This window comes from Anas platyrhynchos, chromosome 3 (assembly GCF_047663525.1).
Source record: "Anas platyrhynchos isolate ZD024472 breed Pekin duck chromosome 3, IASCAAS_PekinDuck_T2T, whole genome shotgun sequence".
Lineage (NCBI taxonomy): Eukaryota > Metazoa > Chordata > Aves > Anseriformes > Anatidae > Anas > Anas platyrhynchos.
The window spans coordinates 53,260,328-53,281,272 of NC_092589.1; the positions used below are offsets into that span (position 1 = coordinate 53,260,328).

The following is a 20,945-nucleotide window of genomic DNA, read 5'->3' on the forward strand; positions in this document are numbered from 1 at the left end:
TTTTCGCCAGTCTGAAATACCTATTTTTCCTCCTGCCTTCTTACAAAAAAGATACTGCTATTAGTCAAGTGTTTTCCACTAAGCTTATATAAAAAGTACCTTTTACAACCAGAAAGCCCCAAACAAGTTTCGAGTTCAAAAGTTTACCACTGCTCGGCTTAAGATTTCAGAAAGCTCTCGGAGCCGTCTTTCGGTTTCAGAGATTTATCACATGCTCGGTAGACCCAAACCTTAGTATGGCTTATCGATGCCTTTTAACTCGCATACCACGTTTTATCAAGACTACACCGGCCTGTTCACTGAGAAAAAGCACATTCTGACAGCAGCCAGGCCCAAAGCTGGCACACGTCCCGAAGGAAGATCCCACAGCGTCACCGTGCCAAAACGGGAATCTGCAAGGATGCTCTGATGTTGTCAGCTCCCTCACCCACATGAAGCACAAACCAAGCTTATGCTCAAGGAGTTTATAAGCACACTAAGGAACTTTGGGGGGAAAAAAGTCACCAGCAAGAATGCCAAGAGCCATCAGGCAGAGCACACCAGGACAAATGAACAAATGCAGGGTTATGAATGATTTGGGGCAACTGCTTCTTGTCAGCCCTACTGGGAACACCATTATGGTGTACATAATTCCTATTTTATTTCTGCTGGCTTCTGTGACACCCATAGGAGTTAAAACAGAGCTCTCTTGCAAAACCCTAGCCTCCTCGTTTGCTTTCAGTGCCTTAAGATCAAACGCCATCGATAACGTGGCTGTTTTAGGGAGCTCATTTATGCCTTTAGCCTCTGAACAGCGAGCCCAGAGCATGCACTGTTCCCCTTTGAACAGGCTCCAGCTAAGTTCAAGTGAAGAAGTGGTATTTCTGCCGTACCATTTGGGGCATTATTCTCAATATCACAGAGGAAGGCGGTTTGGTTTGGTTTTGTTTTGTCTTCTAGTTACCACAAGCACCAAAGGTCAACCCCAAAACTGAGGTTGGAGATAGCATTGACGAAAAGGAAATGAGGGTAGAGAAGTGGGAGCTCTCATTAGAATACAAGCAGGCAGCTCTCCAGCTGCTGGATAAGAAGTCCTGTCGGCTCTGCTAGGACAGGATCAGCAGCTTGTGCCCGTGCTGTTGGCTGCTGGCACAGCTCGTGCGTGCCATTCCCCGAAGCACCACACGCACACAGCCGCCCCTTCCCGCAGCTGCAGCCAAGTCCCGTCTAACTCACGGCACGCAGCACTTGACCTGTCTGCCAGGTGAACGTCAAGTGTTAGCAGGGCAGCCCAGAAATGCAGTCTCCTTAAGCAGTGCTTGAAATTTAGTACTTGCCTCCTCATACCGAACTCTCTTGCTGTCGCTTATTTTAGCATTAATGTTTGAAAATTGCTGCTTAAAAACATAAAGAGTTAAGCCCCGCAGCCTGAAGTTACGAGATCCAGCAACCCCATGACATTACATTTTTAGAAGCACTAAGGCATATTCAAAGCCAGACACCTGAGTTCTTTCAAATGTGCTTATTTATTTTCTTATTCTGAAGACTCTTTGGCCATCAACACAAAAGTAACTGTTCACTTCCATACGCTATTCATATCAACACTTAATTGTTCAGAATTTACCTGTTTTGAGAGAAGAAGCCATCATTTCTGCTGCTGAGAAGTGAGCACATTTTCCAGGAACAGCGTGCTTGTTGTATACACCAAGACGTTTCATATTCCCACAGGTGCTTGGGCTCTAGCTGAAGCCCAGGAAAGGCGACTGAAACTTCGTGCTGTTGAGTCATTTTTAATCTTCTTTCCCACAAAAGGATTCTTACAAGAATCCAGCTTTTTCCTCAGAGTGGAAACTTTCTTCTTTCTATGACTTCCTGTTCTAAAACCAGCTAGAGCTTCACTGCCTCAGCACCTCCACATCCTTGTCAAACTTTGCCAATGGGTTTTGGTGTTCAAAATGTGCCACTGAAAAGAACTGGGAACGATGCACCAGTTCAGACTTTATTCTGTAACAAAACAGGCTAAAAGCAGGAAGAGCTAGAGAAAACCTACTGCCTCAGCAGCACTACTACAAATCATCACATCCTGGTCTTGTAGAGGTCTCTGGAAATCTGATGGATTTAAGGAAGAAATCTTCTCAATGCGGACAGTGTGCAGTCCTCAGCGCCAGCCCCCCGACATACTCCCGAGTGCGGGCTTGTTTCTTTCTCTTGTGGGACAGGAACCCAGGCATGTGCTCAGGCTCTGTAAGGACTGCACAAGTTCCTGTAAGCCCCCAGTGGCTTAGCAGCGGTTAAGGAAAACTGGACATCTAGTTGCATGCTTTGGAGCACATGAAAGATGGAAAGGAAAGATGTAGCAGGAGTGTATTGTTAGCCAAGTACACTTGATGTTTAATGAACCAGAGAGGTTAGATGGCTCTGCAGAGCACACTCCTGTACACAACATCCTTCAGCATCCTCGTTTAGTCTGGGTCTGAATATTGTAGGCACCTGGCCTGGCCTGCTAAGTCAGAATTTTCTGCCATGGGGTAAACAGCTTCTTTGTTCCTGTAACAGCAGCCCTCCTGTAGGAGCACGTTAATCAGGAGCTCGCTTTCCACATGCGGCCCCTTCAAATGCACCAGCCAGGCAGAGCAGCGCTGCTGCTGGCCCTCCAGGGCAGGGCGATTTATCGTGAGACTCCATGGCTGCCATGTATTTTATTTTGGTTTGGTACTTCTGATCGAGTCCCATTGAGAGGTATCAATCTATAAAAACTTGTTATACTGCTACAGGAGAACCAGACACTACAACAGGCATTACAGCAAAACCACAACAACAAAAGTTAAGTTTATTCACCAGACCAGACCGCCTTCGAGCCACCACACATTCCACAGAGGAGAAGAAAAGACAAACCTTGCCTTAGCTTCTTCTTTCCCTCCTATCAATGCAAGATCTTTCCTCTTCTGGAGAGGAAGAGGACATAGGTGTTCTTAAAACATATGCAAACTGAGTAACACTGTTTAAATGTCCAAATCTTGTTTATCAGGGCGAGCTGCACATTTCAGAGCCTGCTGCCTTCAGTAAGCCCCAGACTCTGATAACATCACCTGCATTCCTCTGTAGATGAAGAGTTGTTAACTGACGACTTCTGCCACCAAACCCAAAAATTATTCCCATGTACACTTGGGCAAGTGCACCACAAGTTACGAATTCTGCCTTCCTGCTGATGCCTGCTTTCTTCTGCCTCACCCACCCAGCGTAACTGGCCTGACATCACAGCGGCTGCACACCCGACACTACAGAGGTCAGATGTTTAACAGCGATGGCAGCTGTGCCAACTATCAAGTGCATCTTCGTTCTGAGAGGCATCCTCCTGCAACGCCACAGCCAAGCGAGCTGCGCAGACAGCTGAGCAGCAAGTGCAGCACTTCCATCTCCCTCGCAAGCAGCAGAGCAGCACTTGGGTGCCTTCAATCACTGTTGCACGGGATTCAGTGAGGTAAGAGCTGGCAGGATGACGGCAAGCTGCAATTTAATTTCAAAGGAAGGAAACAGAGCTTTGAGTATTCATTGTAATAATGGTATCAGAGCACTTTTTTGGAGGGAGTGTGCACAGAACATTTCTGTCTCACGGGTCTTCTATCACACTGCTTCCTGTAAGATCTGCAAGTGCTGAAAGAGGAACACGGCCTCCTTGCAGACAGGAGGCAAGCGCTGCAAATCTCTTTGCAGTGGGCAATTCATTTGATAGCAAACACTTACGTTTCCAACAAGCTTTAGACAACATTCCTTATCGGAGACTCAAATCATTCCACTGATGTGAAATACTTTATTGAAACAAGCTTTTGGGAACCCAGCCTTACTCCAAGTCATACACTGGGAATTCACAGAATCGTGAGGCCAAACCACTGACAGAACGTAGCTGCTTTCAACCAGTACCTGCACAGTCATATGGCAGCAATGGTGGAAATGCAGGAAGAAAACAGAGTTTTAGTTCCCTTCTCTCTTTCTCCTCCATCATCTGTACTTGGACCTCTCTTTGTCTTTTGATTTCTTTGGACTTCTGCTTCTGTCTGCCTTTTTATCCCAGTCTCTTACTCGGACATCTTCTCTGTATTTGTCCTTATGCTTGCTGTAACTGGAGCCTCTTTCCTGGGATCGGCTGCGACTCCGATGCCTGTCTTTCTTCTCACTCTTTGTCTTCTCCCTGTAGCGCTCTCCTTCGTGCTTCCGATCAGAATCCTGTTAAAGGAATCGGATGCATACGCTGTTACAGACAGAAGAGGAAAACTGTAAAGGCATGAGGAGAACTAGGAAGAGTAGAGCATGGCTCCTCAGCTGCCTAAGGCTGGCACTGCCTGAAACAGATTCACATCTGTGATTATTTGAAAAGGGTAACACACCATAAATAAAACTAACTGCATCAAGATACATCTACAGAAAACTCTATGGGGTACAAGTCTATTTAAATGGCCTAAAAAAGGAGACCAAGAATGTATTGCATGTGGCGGTGGTGTCTGAGCACAGACACAAAACACTCTCTAAAAAACTGCTGCAAATCCAGGTAGGCAGAAATGAGGAAATATTGAATTTCCCTGGCTTTCTGCATAGCATCACAGAGGACCCTGCCTAGCAGGTTCAGAGCACAGGAGGGATTTGCTTGGGAGATAAATGTTATGTACCAAAGGAGTGTGGCTGTCAGCAGGACACCTCCTTTGCTCGCTGCCATAGGTGGATGGCACGAAACCACTGAGACAGCGTGTTAGTGAATGAAGGAAAGGTGGCTGAATTACTCACTGTGAAATGTGACACTGGTAGGTGATGACACCGTACATGCTAGAACGACCAGGTGGTAACACCAACACCCGGCCAGGCCAGAGCAGTTTCAGAAAGACAAGATCCTTTAGAAAGATGCCATTTCTCCTGTGAAGTCACTAAAAGTTTTTTTTTTAATAAACAGCCCTGATTTTTAACATATGAACTCCTGCTGGCATTTTTAAGCACAGCTAGGAACTATTTTGTTCTTACTATTCAATGAAGATATACAGGGAGACACAAAACACAGGAGGGGGCCTCAGATCCTGCAGGAAGGTGCAAATGCAACTTCCTACAGAGGAAGTGGTGGACACTTTTGAATTGAAAGCACGATCACAAGTTTAGTATCAACGTATGCTCTAGCAGGTTGACACCATTTTTAGTGGGGTTTTAATAACAACACCGGTAAACACAGATCTTTATGAACTATGGAAAAGGTCTGCATTAAATTATATACTATTTCTTAGTTTCAGATACGATTTTCATTTTTCTGAACTCTAAACTTTTCTAAATGCTCGTGGCAGTAACATTCACCAGTGTATGGCTAAAATCCAAACCACATTTATGATCACGCACATTTTATTTATTTTTTAATAGTGAAAACCCTATCAGTTACAATGAGCAACATGTACATAAACAACCATAGATTTGATCTTTATCTATGTAAATTAAAATTTCTGCTATTGCTGAGTGCAGCAATCTCACTGGTGGCCAAATATTATTCCACATCTTTACTGCTGAACTCTATTTCAGTACAGATTTTAAAATCTGAATCAACCAAAACGGAGTGTTGCTTTTTATATTTATAAACTATTTATAAGAGCTTTGTCCATTCATCTTCAGAATGAGGGACAGATTTCCCTACTTTAAAGAGCAACTATTTTACCAAATGTCTTACTAGTGAACCTGAAAGCCTTGGTCTCCATGTTTGGAAAAGAAGCCAGGTTCCAGGTCTCTCTGTGGCAGGGACTGAGTACACGCCAGAAGGTGGCCACCAGCAGTGGAATAGAAAGGAACAACACAAAAACACTGCCCAGTAAAGCAGATGGTGGGCTTGGTGTGCTGCTGCCTTCAGGGGGGTTGCTGCTGACAGAGAGCATGAGGGGGAACAGGAGAAACCCAGAACAACGCTCAGTAGAACATCTACAAAGCCAACATCAGAGACGGGCTACTGGCCAGATAGAAGCAAAAATTCTCGCTTGCAAGTCAGGGCAGGGAAAAGGCTAGCGAAGACCTGAAAGTAATGAAAAATTGCCTGCACTGAACATCACAGAAAAGAGTGACTTGCTGAAAGGATTAAAAAAGCCACAGGGGAATGGAGCCAGATAAGCACAATGATCTTTAAGAAGCGTTTAACGTAAAGGTGTACAGGACGTGTCTGAAGCTGTAAGTGCCACAAAAAGGTTGTCATAGCAGCAAATATGATGGCAGTCTAGACAAACAACACAGTCATTGAAGTCATTTATAGTAATTAACAAGATAAATTGCATCTTTGTTCTCAAAAAAAAAAAAAAAAAAAAAAAGGAGTTGTATTTCCCCTTATGCAAGATTCTACCTTTTTGAAGTCTTTGGCACAGGGAAGGGTCACATTTTTAAAATGCTAAGTTACTAAAAATACTAATGGTATTTGAAATCCAATCTTTTATGCTCTGTCCAAGTCAGAAAAATGCTCTTTTCCCATTGGAAGCAGAAGAAAATTACTATATAAAAACAGACTCTTTCTTACTGCTGAAGTCCAGATTTCTCAATCCGGGATCGCTGCCTCTTACCAGTCAACAAATGAGTGACGATCACCCCTTTCTTAATCCAGCACTGTGCTGGTGAACACACGAGGAAAGAATTATCAGAAGAAGGGAAGAAACTGCTCTGCAAGTTCATGGCTGACTCTGCCAAAAGTAGTAACTTGCCAAGCAGCACTTGAACATAAATCAGCTTGAAATACCAGGATACAAAAGCAGAAGGAAGATAGGCCACCTCTACAGACATTAAGCACGCTAATTAAAGGTTAAAAGGAGCAAACAAGAAGAGGCAGCCATTTCAGCAGGGAGACTGATCAAACCTCATCAACCTCCAGTAAGTAGCAAGAGCAGAAGATTAAAAATAGAAAGATCATGATCTTTTTGCTAAAATCATGAACTGCAGAAATCTGAAAGTCTGGAAGGCCCTGTGTCTAACAAACAGCCACTGGTTAGACCCATCCTCCACAGATCCAGTTATTTTAAAAAATAAACAATCCAAGCAACCAAAAAAGACGCAGAGAAAACTGGTAAGGGAACAAGGTCATAATACAGATCTCAAGCAGAAGCAATCAAAATGCTGTGCCAAATCCTATCCACAAACCCACATGGTGGTGCAGCCTCTTGCTCCAGACCCACATCCTGTTACCTACTGAAAGCAAGCCACAGCACCCTACCTCTTCAGCCCTCTGGAAGCAAGTCAACAGCACAAGGTTCAAAAATAAATTCTTAAAACTTCAACACAAAGACTGAAGATTCAGGAAACTGGTGTCAGACTAAGAAAAGGGATGAGTCAAACTACACTAAAAAAAAAAAAAGGCAAAAAAAAAAAAGAACCAGCAAGAGAACAGAAAAACAACTCAACATCATGGAAACTATTCAGAAAATAAAACCCCCTTCCCTTCAGTCATAGCTGAAGCTGGTAGCACCAACTGCAGTTTCGGTTGCTAGAACTTCCTATTGTAAGACTCTGCTCTCTCTCAATTAAAACCTCTGACATCCTACGGGCTCAGGATGGAAGCTTATCTATGAGACACGGTCACTGCGGTCTTCGGCAATTGATTGTGGAAAGTTAACTGTTGTTTTCTTTTCAAGTTTTTACCTCAAAGGCTTCACCTATTTCCAAAATGGGGTTAAGGGAAAACACTTTGCTTGCCTGTTCTAAAAATGCTACCATTCAACAGAAAAGTTTCCGTGCTGTTACGCTTTGTGCTGGCCTCAGTACTCGCACTGAGCAGTCTCCACCTCGGGAACATGCCTCCCTCCCTGCTTCTTTTATGAGCTGCCCAGATTATGACCGTATTATAAATTTAAGAAAACAACAACAACAAAAGGCAGTTTGTATATTTTATGTGGGATTTGTCAGCTAAGCTGCCTGCAAAATGCATCTGGACAGGGCTGTGCTCATGTCACTTTACTGATTTTCTAAATTGGACTGAATGCATACTCACTTGGACTAGATCATCTTTGAAGGTCCCTTCCAAATGAACTATTCTATTCTATTCTACTCAGTAAATAGTGATTTATTTTTTTTCTACTTAGCTCATTTCTCCTTAATGCTCAAATCTCGACAGTAGTAACCTCTGCACTTGGTATTACAGGCATTCAGTTTCCATGAAACATCAACATTTTGACTACCTCAGGTTCACAGAAACGTGAAAATGCTGACTGAACAGGCTGCAGTGAATGACAGAACTGCTGTCTTCTGGCAATCCCCTCCACAGCCGGAGTCCTACAGCACTGTACAGATGCAAGTAAACCCACACAGAGATGTTGCACAAATATTTCCAAAACAATTCAGAAAAAAATAAACAGACAATTCAAAGAGGCTGTGTTTCTGATTCCACATGGGAGAAAGCCAACATGCACTTCTGGCAAGAAAATAAAAAATAGATTGCATTCATGAAATATCATTAACTTCTGGTTTATGACTGGGAACATGTGAACAACAGGTTCAAAGTGCTGAAGATCTCCTATTTTATGAGAGGCTACACTGCCTCTTCAGGACGTTTTGGCAAAAAGCCATTCAGACATGCCAAGCTTCGAAAGTCCAGAAAGATTTGGGAAACCTCTTTCATAATCAAGCACTGACATCAGCCTTCTGTACGTTTACAACCGCTGTATTTTATGGGACTTTGCACACCAGGTCCCCAGTTCAAAATCAGACTTCTTTTTCCTGGCTTACCCTTACTAGGAAAATAAACTGCTATCAAGTTAAATCATTAATGCAAGAAGAGGTGAGCACCTTGTGTTTTTTGGTCCGCTTGTCATCCTCTTCATCTTCAGAGTGGTGATGCTTTTTCTTCTTCTGCTTTTTAGCCGAGTGCGATTGACTTGTTTGAGACTCTTCTTCCTCCTCCTCTAGCACAAGGTCATACTTGGCACTGATAGTGTTGGTTAAGGGCATATTTATTACTTAATATCAATAAATATCAGAACACAGAAGTTCATGAAGCAAACAAACCCCAGTTTATCAGACAGTGAGTGGTTTATGAAGGCACACAGGTATTGAAATAGTCAGCTGTGTTAAATGCCTGAATTCTGCCCCGTCAAACACTACAGCCAGGTCCCAATTCACTCTTTTTTTCCACGCCCCCCTACCTACAGATCTCTGAAAAAGTTACAGCTTTCTGTTCTCTCATGCTCACCACAAGCAAAGCAGGATTGCAGAACATGATTTAGTCACTACTATTGTCCCATTCCAGGTGCAGCAGATCCCACGTGAAACTACTTAAAACTCTGTTATGCCTTATGTCACTCCATGGCTTTACATGGGGAACATTATTTACCTGCACACAGCGTATTCTCATTTGATTACATTCACCTTCGTCACTAAACGAAAAAGGCAAAATGTTTAATTCCATCTCAAACACCAGATGGTTATGTGAAGCTGCAGCAAAAATATACATTTGGCAAGCTTTAAGAATAAGTCTTTTCCAGACTGTTTTCATAAACTCTACTTGGTGCAAAAAATACATTTGACCGGAAAAGGATACTCCTGCTTTGGTTTTACCTTCTCTTTCAGAGCAAATTTTGAAGGTCTGTCACGTTCCTTTTCATATTCTTTGAAATCATCCTTGGTATACTGCCCACCTGTCCACAGAAAAATATATTCAACTCACTGCAGCTAAAAAAGCAAACAAGGGATCTTCCTGACCCTACAGGGATTCATATAGTTCCAAGAAAAACACTGACATCTGGATAACAGAGTAGAAAAGGGTAGGGCAAGTCATGATTCTGTGCTTCTCTTGCTTGCAGATCTCATTAAACAAATTACGGTTTTCTCCTCAGTCACATCCTCAGTCTCAGTAGAGACAAGGCATGAACAGGATCACAAAGCAGGATTTAGTAACTTGTTTAGCCCCTCTTTGATTATAGGTCATTTAATAGTGAGAATAGTCACAGGCTTTTACAGTAACAGTAATGTATCACAGGACCTGTGCCCTAGGACGCAGAAAGGGAAACCTCTGAGACAGCTACAGCTCTCCATCTGAATTCCTAAGCTGTCAAAAAATCATTATGTCTTAAGAGGGGCATCACCCATTTCATTTTCCACCCATTCACTTGGCAACAGCAGCTCACAGACTGAAATGCTATTCTATGGCAACATGCTGCCATCGCCCGGTCCTACTTGAAACTGCAAGATTAACTGGCTGGGTCAGAAATAGCCCCAAATATCCTCAAACATCTGAAACTGGTTTGTTTTTTAAACATATAAGCTATACAATATGCTCGATATAGAGGAGGTGAAGAGAGGAAAGGCTTGGCCTGAATGTTCACTTTTCCTTGTGTACACCCAACTGTCATACAGTGAATAATGAAACTAGAAAGCAACAGGCACTGCCACATTAATGTTGCTGATAAGCATCTTCAAAAGCACCACTTTTGAAGCTTGAGGTAGGAACGTATGATTTACCTGCAAAAATCTATCTGTTGAAAGGCAATCCATGGTGATACAATTTTTTGTTTCTGAGCTAGCCAGTACATGTAGCAGTAGTGAAGAGAAGAGCTAGAAACCCTGTTGCTCTGTTACTATATTGCCAGGGGAATCTACACCCTGGAAGATTAGATGATTTAAGCTCTTAACAATTGCTTCTCTTTACATAAATACTTACAGTTTAGGAGTCATGGCTTATTAAATTGTGAGGGTCAAAAATCACATGTACTTACCTTTTCCTTTCCACTTAATCTTTGCAACAGATTGGCTAAAATCCACATGTATCCGTCTGTCATCTATTAGCACGTTGTCCATTTTGAAATAGGCTTTCTCACAGTCTTCCTCCTGACATTAATGTTTCCAGAAATTTTTGAGTCATGTTTATATCAAAGGAGTATTCCACCGAAGAGCTCAAACACAAACTTAACTGCTCAGTGGTGTACGTTTCCCAATGAACACACCACACATGGTATTTTTCTTAGAATTGCGTAAACCACAACAGTTCATGCATTGTGTCGTTTCAAAAGAAATAGTTATGCTTTGTCCCAGTGTAAACATTTAAAATTACTTTTTTTTTCAGTTCATTTCACCTCTTTAAAAACTTGCCAGGGACAACAGCAACTAACAGAAGTTCCATTTTAAGTGCACAATAGGCTAACGGAACGTGTTCTTGCTTGTCCAGTGTTTTCCAGTTTTCCTCACAGATCAGCAAGACTATCAGAAAGTCTCTAGCAAGAAGCTATGCACCATCAAGAAGCTTTTACGAGCAATCACACTGTATGAGCAGCATGTGGATAAAGCTAACGCCATTTACAACCCCAGTAAGTACTGTAGCACAGTGGTGTCGACACCGATCTCCCTTCTTTCATATTCCCTCCTCTCTTTACGCAGCACTACCCCATTTTCTGCTGCCATTCCCTTCTTTTACTCTTCCTAACTGTTTGAAAGTCCTAATGTACTCAGAAAAAACACAGTCCTGCTCTAAACCCACTGGTTTCAAGAGCAGCTAAGGCCATATTCGGATTGTTTGGTGAAAAAAAAGATTTTTGACTGATTTAGGACATACAACTTCCGCAACTCAGTCAGTAATAGAAAATGGTAGCTACCCCACACTTGAAGATTTCACTGTTCTCCTTTCATGGTAGTATACTGAAAATGAACCTTGATAAGCAGAATCTACATCCAACACAACTACAAAACGTACCTTTTCAAATTCAATGAAAGCATAACAAAGAGATTCACCAGTCTTCCAGTCTCGAATCACTTCGCAGCTGAAAAATTGGCATGAGATTAACATGTCAGTGCTTTCAGAGCAAGACTCATGTAAGTATTGCTTAAAAGGGAGAGTAACAGTTTAAGAATGCAAGAAACAGAAAGACAGACCTCAAAGGTATTTTAACACTTGATTCTGAGACCCTTACTGATATGGGTGTTACTGCACAGGCAAAGTGCACGTGGTATTACTGAAGTAAGTAATTATAATGCTTAGTTCACAAGTCCTTAACTTGAATTGTAAGCCAGGGATGAACTGTAGAACTGGGGACAGAACTGTAGAACTAGGGACAGAACTGTAGCATTACTGAATAAATGAAACAAAATTATTTTCCAACAGTACTGCTTGCGACTGAGTTTTTGCCTTTCACCAGTAAGAGACAATAAACCTCGCATTCTGTTTTTACAGTCATTGAAGGAAAGTTTAAATTGGCAAATTTCTCTTCTTAGCAAGCACATTGCTAGCAGCCATCTTATCAGGCAGTTCACTGGGGAAAAATACGAGGCCTGAAGTATTGGATCAGTAGAAGTAAAATGGGAATAATTACAGTACTGCACCCGTATTACCAAATTCATACACAGCACCAGAATTCCAAATGCAGTATGTTGAAGGAGCTCAAATAGGCAACAGATGCAGTAAATAGGGCATTCATGTGAGACTTGAAACTCCTTCAAGCATATTGTGCAACTGACATAATAGGATTTAATACACAGTTCAAAAGATGATCAAGACAAAAAAAAAAAGGGGGGGGAGAAACTGAGTATTCAGACAAGCTGTATGAATTCTTTACAGCAGCCGCTAATTAAGAGGAAGGTAGGACTGTCTTATGCAAGGACTCTTCTCTTTGTTGAATTATTCAGAGAATCTATCTAAAAGTGGAAGGTATGCAAAAGAGTTTATTAAACAAACTGATAGGGGAAAATAAAAGGTATAAAAGACCCCTACAACACCCAGAAATTCTGCTCCCGTGTGTGGTGAACACAGTATCAGTCACAAACACACACCCTATGGAGTGCACAAACTTGTAGGAATGTGATGCAGAACTGACTTAGTGGGCATCTGAATAAATGGGACCTACCCAAGACCATCTGAATAAACCTAACTAAACTTCTCTGAAAGGGTCAACGTGCCTATGCAAGATAGTGAGTCACCTTTGAAATCCCTCTGGAAATTCTAAGAAACTTCTGCACAAAAGGGTTTTAGTGAAATTAAGCAGTAATGGCATAAGAAGGATCTTTCTATCAATAAAAATGTGCAAGACAGGGTAAAGTAAATAGTCGGTTCTCATTGAGGAAGCAAAGAAGTCACCCATGGAGTTTGCTAAGGATTCTAAATTGTTAAAGGTGGTAAAAATAAAGACTGAAAAAAAAATTGCAAAGTTCCCAGGAGTTCAACTGAATAACAAAACAGCAAATGATATGCAATGTAGATAAATGCAATAGGATGAGCATGGGTGGAGGGATCCTAACTGTGCATTGTGAAAAAGGTTCTGAGCTGGCAGTTAGCACTAAAGAGTAGGATTCTAAAATCTGTAAGTTTTTGTTTTGTTTTGTTGTGAAATGATCAACTTGCTAATAGTACAGGCTATAAAGCATTTACAGCTCTAGTAATAATTAGAAAAGGTGTCGAGCGCAAAGTGGAGAATACCACGCTGCCATTCTAACTGTAATTTCTTTAACACTGTATGCAGTTCCGTTCCTCTCATCTCGAGGTAAAAACAAAAGAACAGAAAAAAGCTGAGAAAAGGGAAACGAGGTAAGGCAAATTCCTCTACAAACTATGCTGCCTTGTACTCTTAGCCAGAAACAAAGATGATTTGAGAGTATATGATAGAGAGCTGTAGGAAAGTAGGTTTCACTTCACTATCTTTTGATACCAGCATAGGGGGAAATCAGCTGAAACTACTAGGAGCCAGGTTCAGAGCTGAAGAAGGCAGCAGGCATGGGGAACACCTTAACAAAGAACACACTGAGTGCTAGAAATGTTTACCACTTTATCCCAAGCTGTACATACTCCCAGGGAAAATTAAAGCACGGAGACTATATGTAGCTCATATAGCATCTGAACTGTAGACTGCAGATAGGAGGGTGAGGGCAGGGGGCTGGGAAAAAATATTATATATGTCTCCCTTGTTCCACTTTCACTTAAAGCCACTGCTGGAGACAGGATATTCAGCTAGCTAAATGTGACCTTGTATCACCACCATTGTCATCATCTGCCCAGGGTTAAGCCTCCAGAGACACCAGAATACTACTTAACAGTCCAACCTAAATAGACTGATGGGTATAAAGTTCAGTTTCAACGAAGAAGGTTTTCTTCTTCACATTACAATAATTACCTTTTAATTGGACCAAATCGTGAAAATATTATCTCTAGGTCTTCATCTGTAGTCACAGGATTCAGTTTACAAACAAACAGCACGTTTTCTGGTGGCTTGACTTCTGCATCTGGTAAGTCTCCCACCTGTGGGATACAAAAATAGACCTTCATCACTTCTGCCTAAAGTTCTCTGTATTTTACTACCACAAGCACACTGGCAATACATCTTGTGGATGATTTCAGACACAATCCTATCACAAAATCAAAACCAAACACAAAATTTTTCTCACTCAATGTCGCAGTAAGAGTATTTTCTAAAGAACCTAAAAACAATTAACCTATTTGCGATTCCACCACAGGGATTTCAGGAAAGTCACAAATACTTTCCCACCTTGCTTTCCCTGTTCGTAACTTAACAATACTCAGTTCTAACTGATGAAGAGCCCCACTCTTTACTTTCCTTTTTAGAATAAATGGTGAAAGTGTGATTTTAGAGCCACTCTGTTTCAAAAATAGAATGGACTAGATCCATTCTTCAGTTTCTATCTGTGCCTAAGACAACTTCAAACTGCCTTGAAGTCTGGCAACAACTATCTTAAATTTCAGTTTGCCCTACTTGATAAGGATGACAATTACACACCTTTGTTCAGATAGACAAAGGGAGGCAGCATTCATGCTACCTAGGAGACAACGCTTGCTTACAGTATGCACAACCTTGATTTTTGCAATCTCAGATCAAAATTCCCTCATCAGAACCAGCAATCTAAGCTCCAGAGGAAAACACAAATACACACAACACCTCCTGTTGAATTGCAGCACTTCTTTACGAAACCTGAATAAAAGACTAGTGATACACAAACAATTTATCTCCACCTTTTACTTAATATGCTAATAAAAATGTAAATGTACATTAGTGTTGTAACAGGAAGAAGCAAAGTAACACAAGTAAGAAACAGATTCCAGAAAAGATCCTAAGCACACGACGTGCTGTCAGAAATGTTAGTACACTAAATTTCTCATCTCTTCAGGTAAAAGTAAATACAAAAAGATGTTCACCATCTCCAGAAGAATGGCACGAGTTTTCGCTTCTTTTTCTGCCTGAACTTCTTCTATTTCATCTGCAGATCGTCCTTTCAAGTCATCAATTTCTTCATCTGCTCCTATTCTGCCACTCTGAAAAAAGTTGAAGGGAAAAACTATTTAATAGCAATCCATGGTCAAAAGATTCTCTCATTTTCCAAATCTTACTTGGATGCTTTCTGTCTTCCACTTGTCCCCCCTTCCGTAATACTTTCACAAAGTATTAAAGACAGATTCTTATTTTGACCAGTCTCTGCTGGCAACTAACAGGGATCTGTTTACTTAATTCTTTCTTCCAACTTTCCCCAAGAAGCTGTCACAAATACTCACATCTAGCTGCTCCTTAGTAGGTTCTGGTGAGCGATCAGGAATAGACAAGCCAGGTGGATCATCAAAGGGATCATCTAAAATTACTGTATGATTTATCCTAATAGGGAACAACATCAAGACCAGAATCAGCCAACAAGCAAATAAAACTCTCTTTACCCAAGTAATAGGAAAGCAGCCCTGCTGATTCTCAGTTATTTCATAAAAAGCCACACATACTTGTAAATACTAGAATCAGTGCTTTTATCAGTGCAAGGTAGGTGCACATTTTCTTATGATTTTTCTTATTTTAGTAGCTGCTTATTTTCTTATATACCTATTTCCATAATAATACATAACCTAGTAACATCTAATATCAAGTAATGTTGCACTTTTTTGCTGCTAATTCCTTCTCCTACATAAATCTAGAAATCACAATTAAAAGAATCATACAAATGGAATAAAACTTCTTAGAGCAACTACATTGATTATTTTGCTCAAATTTTCTTATACTTTAGGTTGGACAACATTTCCATCCCTGTTCCTGCAAATTCACATAGGTGTTAAAGACTCCATGAAGATATGGAGCCCATCTGAAAACACATGCCTACACAAACGCTCAGATTTATGGCTTACAACTCGTATCAACTCATGACAGACTTCCATAATAAATACTATGGTACTTTAGGAGGAAAATCAAATTCCTGTAAAGGCAGAATCATACAGCATTTTAACAATAATAGTGCAATAAAAGAGTATTTTAGATACCATGTACAAGTCACCTAACATTGCCATATCAATTTAGTTTCCAAAAAGACGGATGTGTTAAAAATCCTCCAAAACGGGAAGTTAAATGCAGTCACACCTGATATCTTGATATGGGATAAAATCCTTATCCACAAAGGTTTCGTTAATCGTCTTCAATACATCCATGCCTTCGGTCACTTCTCCAAATACCGTATGCACACCATCAAGGTAATCCAGGTTTTCCCCTGTTGTAATAAGAAACTGCAAAAAAAGATACAAAATCAGTAACAGTGAATGGAAAAAAAGAGGGCTTCAGTTTTACCTTAGGAGAGATAAAATTCTCACTGGAGTCAGGGGGAAAAAAAACTCTTCCTAACTTCTGCATTCTTAAATGTAAATGCAAATATCACTGCTTCTTCCTTAAAAAAAATCCTACCAACAATTTCATACTTCCAATGCAGAGAAACAGGAAAATTATCTCTGTATATTATAACAAGCTCTAGCTGGAGCAAAATCACATTTATTGTTTTTTAAGTCGTTCTTTCTTCATGAAAAAAAATAATTCAAATGTATGGATATTTCATGTGACGCATTTTAATACATGTATATAGAAGTGACAATGCATCTAAAATAATTATTGAGAAATTGTATCGTTCTATGAGATTAGAGCTTTAAACATACCTACAGAAAAAGCTTTGTGCACTTGAACAGGGAACAACATCAATTTCAGAAACTGTTTTATAATTTTTTTTTGGTGTGGGAAGAAATAAAACTTGCACTCAGATAAAATTATACATTTACATTTCTTAATGCACACTTTAATGTAATCATACAGAGAACGCTGTGATTTCAGTTTCCAAACTAAGATGAAGTTATAATTGGAAAGTTTTAAGATTATTCTAAAAAACAAGTTCTTCACTTTTCATATCCATTTAACTACAGGATTTGTTATTGCTTAATCTTATTCTAAGATTAGCAAAATCACATAAAGGTATTAACGAAAATGAATAAACAAAGGGAAAAAAATGAGAGGGCTGAATTTAACAAAATTTATAAATTTGAGCTAGGCCAGGATTTGAATCTGAACCTCTTTCTTCTCTGTAATCAAATACCTACTGGCACCTGGAACACTATGAAAAGTTTTTATCTAAGGCCTTTTTTATTCATGCCTTTTGACCATCTTACAAGATGATGCTCTTGAGATGACATCATTATTGTTATACCTTTTTTGCAAATTCAAGGAATTTTCATTTTTCTTACTTAGACGAGCACTTCCAACACTGCATACTGACCTGTGATCCATGCTGATCACTGCCATTGTTCACCATGGACACGGTTCCTTTTTTCTTGTGCTTAATTCTCGGCACTTTTTCTGCTTCAAAAAATCTGGCTTGATCACCGTACAGTTGACTGAAAATACATGGGAAATATGTTATATGTTATCAAGCAAGTAAGTATTTAAAAGTGAGATTAAAAAATGCTGTAAAACCGTAAATGCAACTTTTTTTTTTTTTTACATCAGCGCAATGTGCACATTTTTATGTACCAGTACAGTTATACAGTTCACTTTATATTACAGATAACAGATTTTTCTCTGATGCATTTCAGAGGGTTTTGTTTGTTTGTTTGTTTGTGAGGGCTTGTTTCTGGTTTTTAGTGCAGCATACAGTATTTTTCTAGGGCCTGAAGGGAGTACAGATTTTGATAAGGGTCCATCAGAATAAATTAAGCCAACACTTTAAAAATGTAACAATTTATGCTTTCAATTTCTCTTTCAAGACAAACAGAAAGCCACTATTATCTGCATATAAATTAAGTTCATCGTACATGCAAGACTGTATGTACTTTATAATTTAAGATATAAAAATATGACAAATCATCAAAACATTTTTAATTTTTGAAGTCTATCCCTGATTTTCACCTTACTCCATAATTGACAGGGGCACGGTCAATACATAGTTTTGCCCAAATATAAGGAACAATGTTGTGTTTGAACTGATTTTGTTAAGCATGTATAGGTCTTTATGAAGAGAAGATTCAAATTAAAGTTTGCCTGCATCAGTTTCCTGGGTAGCAGGAAACCCCAGTTCTGTGGATTTCAGCAGTAATGAACAGGTGGAAATGACATATTGCTGTTCTCCATGCTAGCCGCAGAAGAGTATCTGCAACTCGCTTATCACATTTTCGTTCTGTATCTGCCATACTACTGGGCCTCAGAAGAAGACCAAAACAATCCTTATAACAGAAAATAATGTAAAAATGAACTTGATCTACTCACATGCAGAGACAGCTCAGGTCTGGCAAGCACGCCTACCTAGACTCACATCTCCCTAGCCCAATTAAACTGCTTCCAGGATCACAACAGTTCCACATCCCCCAGGTTTTCTATTTTAAAGGCTCTGACAGACCAGACCAGAGTTATAAATATCAACACTGGTCTAGCAACACTGGTTCTGGTCAAACTGAGCTATTTATCTCTGTGTGCCACGTTCCTCAGCACCCCGGGTTTTTAGTTCTACTATGCAATTTTAATTCTATTTTTAATATTATTTTTAAAGGAAACATACAGAACACACGGACTTTGCTAGGTTCCACTTTACTGTTTGAACTTTTTCAGCTTCTATGTTTATGACCATTAACATTTTCAACAAGTCAATTTTTAAGGCAACACGGTTGCTTTCTTGCACACAGGAAATCAAGTATAGCCTCTGTGTTCCCCTCATGCTCAATTAAATATATTTTGTTACAAAAAATAAAAGCAGTAATAAACTGCTAGTAATTGTGCCTTCTGTGGAGCAGTTGGTTATATTCATCCTGCAAAACCAAACCTAGTTATTTGCTCACTTTTAAATAAGCAGACATTTACATACAGCCAGTTATAACTTTGTTTCTAAGGTCAGAGATAGAATACTGTCCAGAAAAGGCATCTCAATGGTCAAGGACAGCATAGGAATTAAAAAAGCATTTGGCTATAAAAGCTGAAGAAGCTTATGCATCATTGTTACCTCCCATCAGTAACGCTGCCTCAGAAGAGCTGAAGACAAACCAAGCAGACCCTTTGCTCCCGTATGATGTCTCTGCTATGAAGCAGCACAAACGTGTTTTACTTACCAAAATACAGATTCGCCTCCACGGCCGGTCCCCATGGGGTCCCCAGTTTGTATAATAAAGTCCCTCTGTCACAAAGCAAACACACAAGATGTTGTTGTCGTGTTTGCGAATTTAAGCCAAGAAAAATATAGAGAGAGAACTGCGAACACTCACCTGCACATTGTAAATGAGGCAATAGTTGTAGTACTTGATTTTGCAGAGCTTCAGGAAATTCAGGCAAGCTGCAAGAAAACACACTGCCGGTTACCGGAGGGGCTGGCGGACACGGTACGCACGGCTGTAAGGGGATGCCCCAGGGGCTCAGCCTGCCCCCCTGCCCATCTCCCCGTTTCCATCTCCCCGTTGTCAGCCCCCCCGCGGGTACCGCACACGCCGCCCCCGGGCGCCTCCCGCCCGCAGCCCCGCCGAGGCCCGAGGCGGCCGGGCCGGGCCGGGCCGTGCCCCAGCCCCGTTCCCCATCGCAACGCCGCCCCGTACCGCGGGGCCGCTCCTCCGTGTAGAGGTCGATGACCAGGTCGCCCAGCGTGGTCTCCAGCAGCACGGCCATGGCTGCTGCCCGCTCCCTCACGGCACGGCACGGCCCGGCCCGGCCCGCCGCGCGGCCGCCCTCTGCCGGGGCGGAGGAGGAGAAGCCGCTGGGGGCCGGGGCTGTGAGGCACGGGTTGGGGGTGTGGGTTGGGGGCCAGCATTGCGCTGAGTTGCCCAGGGAGGTGCTGGAGTCACCGTCCCTGGGGGTGCTCAAGGAGAGGTTGGACGTGGTGCTTGGGGACATGGTCAGTGGTGACACCAGTGGTAGGGGGTGGTTGGACCGGGTGAGCTTGGAGGGCTTGTCCAGCCTTAATGATTCTGTGACTATGACTTCAGGCTGCACAATTTTCATCTCTTTCTGGGTGAAGCCCTGGTACTCACTGCGCAATGAGTCGATCTGAGTCACAGGTCTTTTGCTAAACAATTTATTCCCTATTGCTGAATCTGCCAGATCAGTGACCTGAGTTGACAGTGATCTGAATACAGTAAAAGGGAAGCAGTGAAGGTGAGGGAGCAGAAATGCGCAGTTAGGAGTACAAAGAGATGCATGTCGGTAAGAGCAAGATCTTCTCCTTAAGTACCAGAAAAAATAGCATCAGATAACCATGTTAAAAAGTGCACCTTAATAAAAAGCCAGACAGGGAATTTAAATGGTTTTCTGTTCATCATTATCCTGCCGCATGATGGTCCTGGAAACTAAGTGGGCGGGTCCTGGGACCAAGTCTGCACTTTAGGAAGTTGTATTTGCATCCTTGGTGTGCTAGTTTTCAAAGCTGTTAGTGCTATTTAGCATTTTGCAGTGTTGCAATGTTTCTGCGAGTTTAGTCCCAGTCTGTACATCGCTCCTGAATTGATTTAAGACTGTTTTTAAGCCATCCTGTGTGGCAGTTATTGATATAGCACACATTACATTTATTTACTCTGAAACTTTAAGAGGGACTTAAACAGCATATCAGTTTTATGCAAGCCTGCGCTAACTGAAGTTTAACTATTGAAGATGGAGAATATGAAGATGGAGTTTAACTAAGTTGAAGATGGAGACATTCAAAGACGTTCAGGAAGGAACAGGTATTCCTGAATTCCGTTTCAGTGAGATGCTGAATTCCTTGAGGTGAGCTGATAACCCAGCTTG

General features: G+C 41.2%; 1 protein-coding gene across 1 annotated transcript; it reads right to left on the minus strand.

Annotated features, from left to right (window-relative positions):
• Positions 1–3,767: 3,767 nt before the first annotated feature.
• PPIL4 (peptidylprolyl isomerase like 4) lies at positions 3,768–19,920 on the minus strand. Its single transcript, XM_038175853.2, has 13 exons — positions 19,763–19,920; positions 19,439–19,506; positions 19,286–19,350; positions 17,467–17,584; positions 16,293–16,435; positions 15,452–15,548; positions 15,098–15,214; positions 14,061–14,185; positions 11,654–11,720; positions 10,683–10,794; positions 9,509–9,605; positions 8,758–8,896; positions 3,768–4,203 (listed from the first exon to the last, which is right to left on the minus strand). The coding sequence occupies exons 1-13, from the start codon at positions 19,830–19,832 to the stop codon at positions 3,979–3,981; spliced, it is 1,443 nt and encodes a 480-aa protein (XP_038031781.1). The 5' UTR covers positions 19,833–19,920; the 3' UTR covers positions 3,768–3,978.
• Between the last annotated feature and the right edge of the window lie 1,025 nt (positions 19,921–20,945).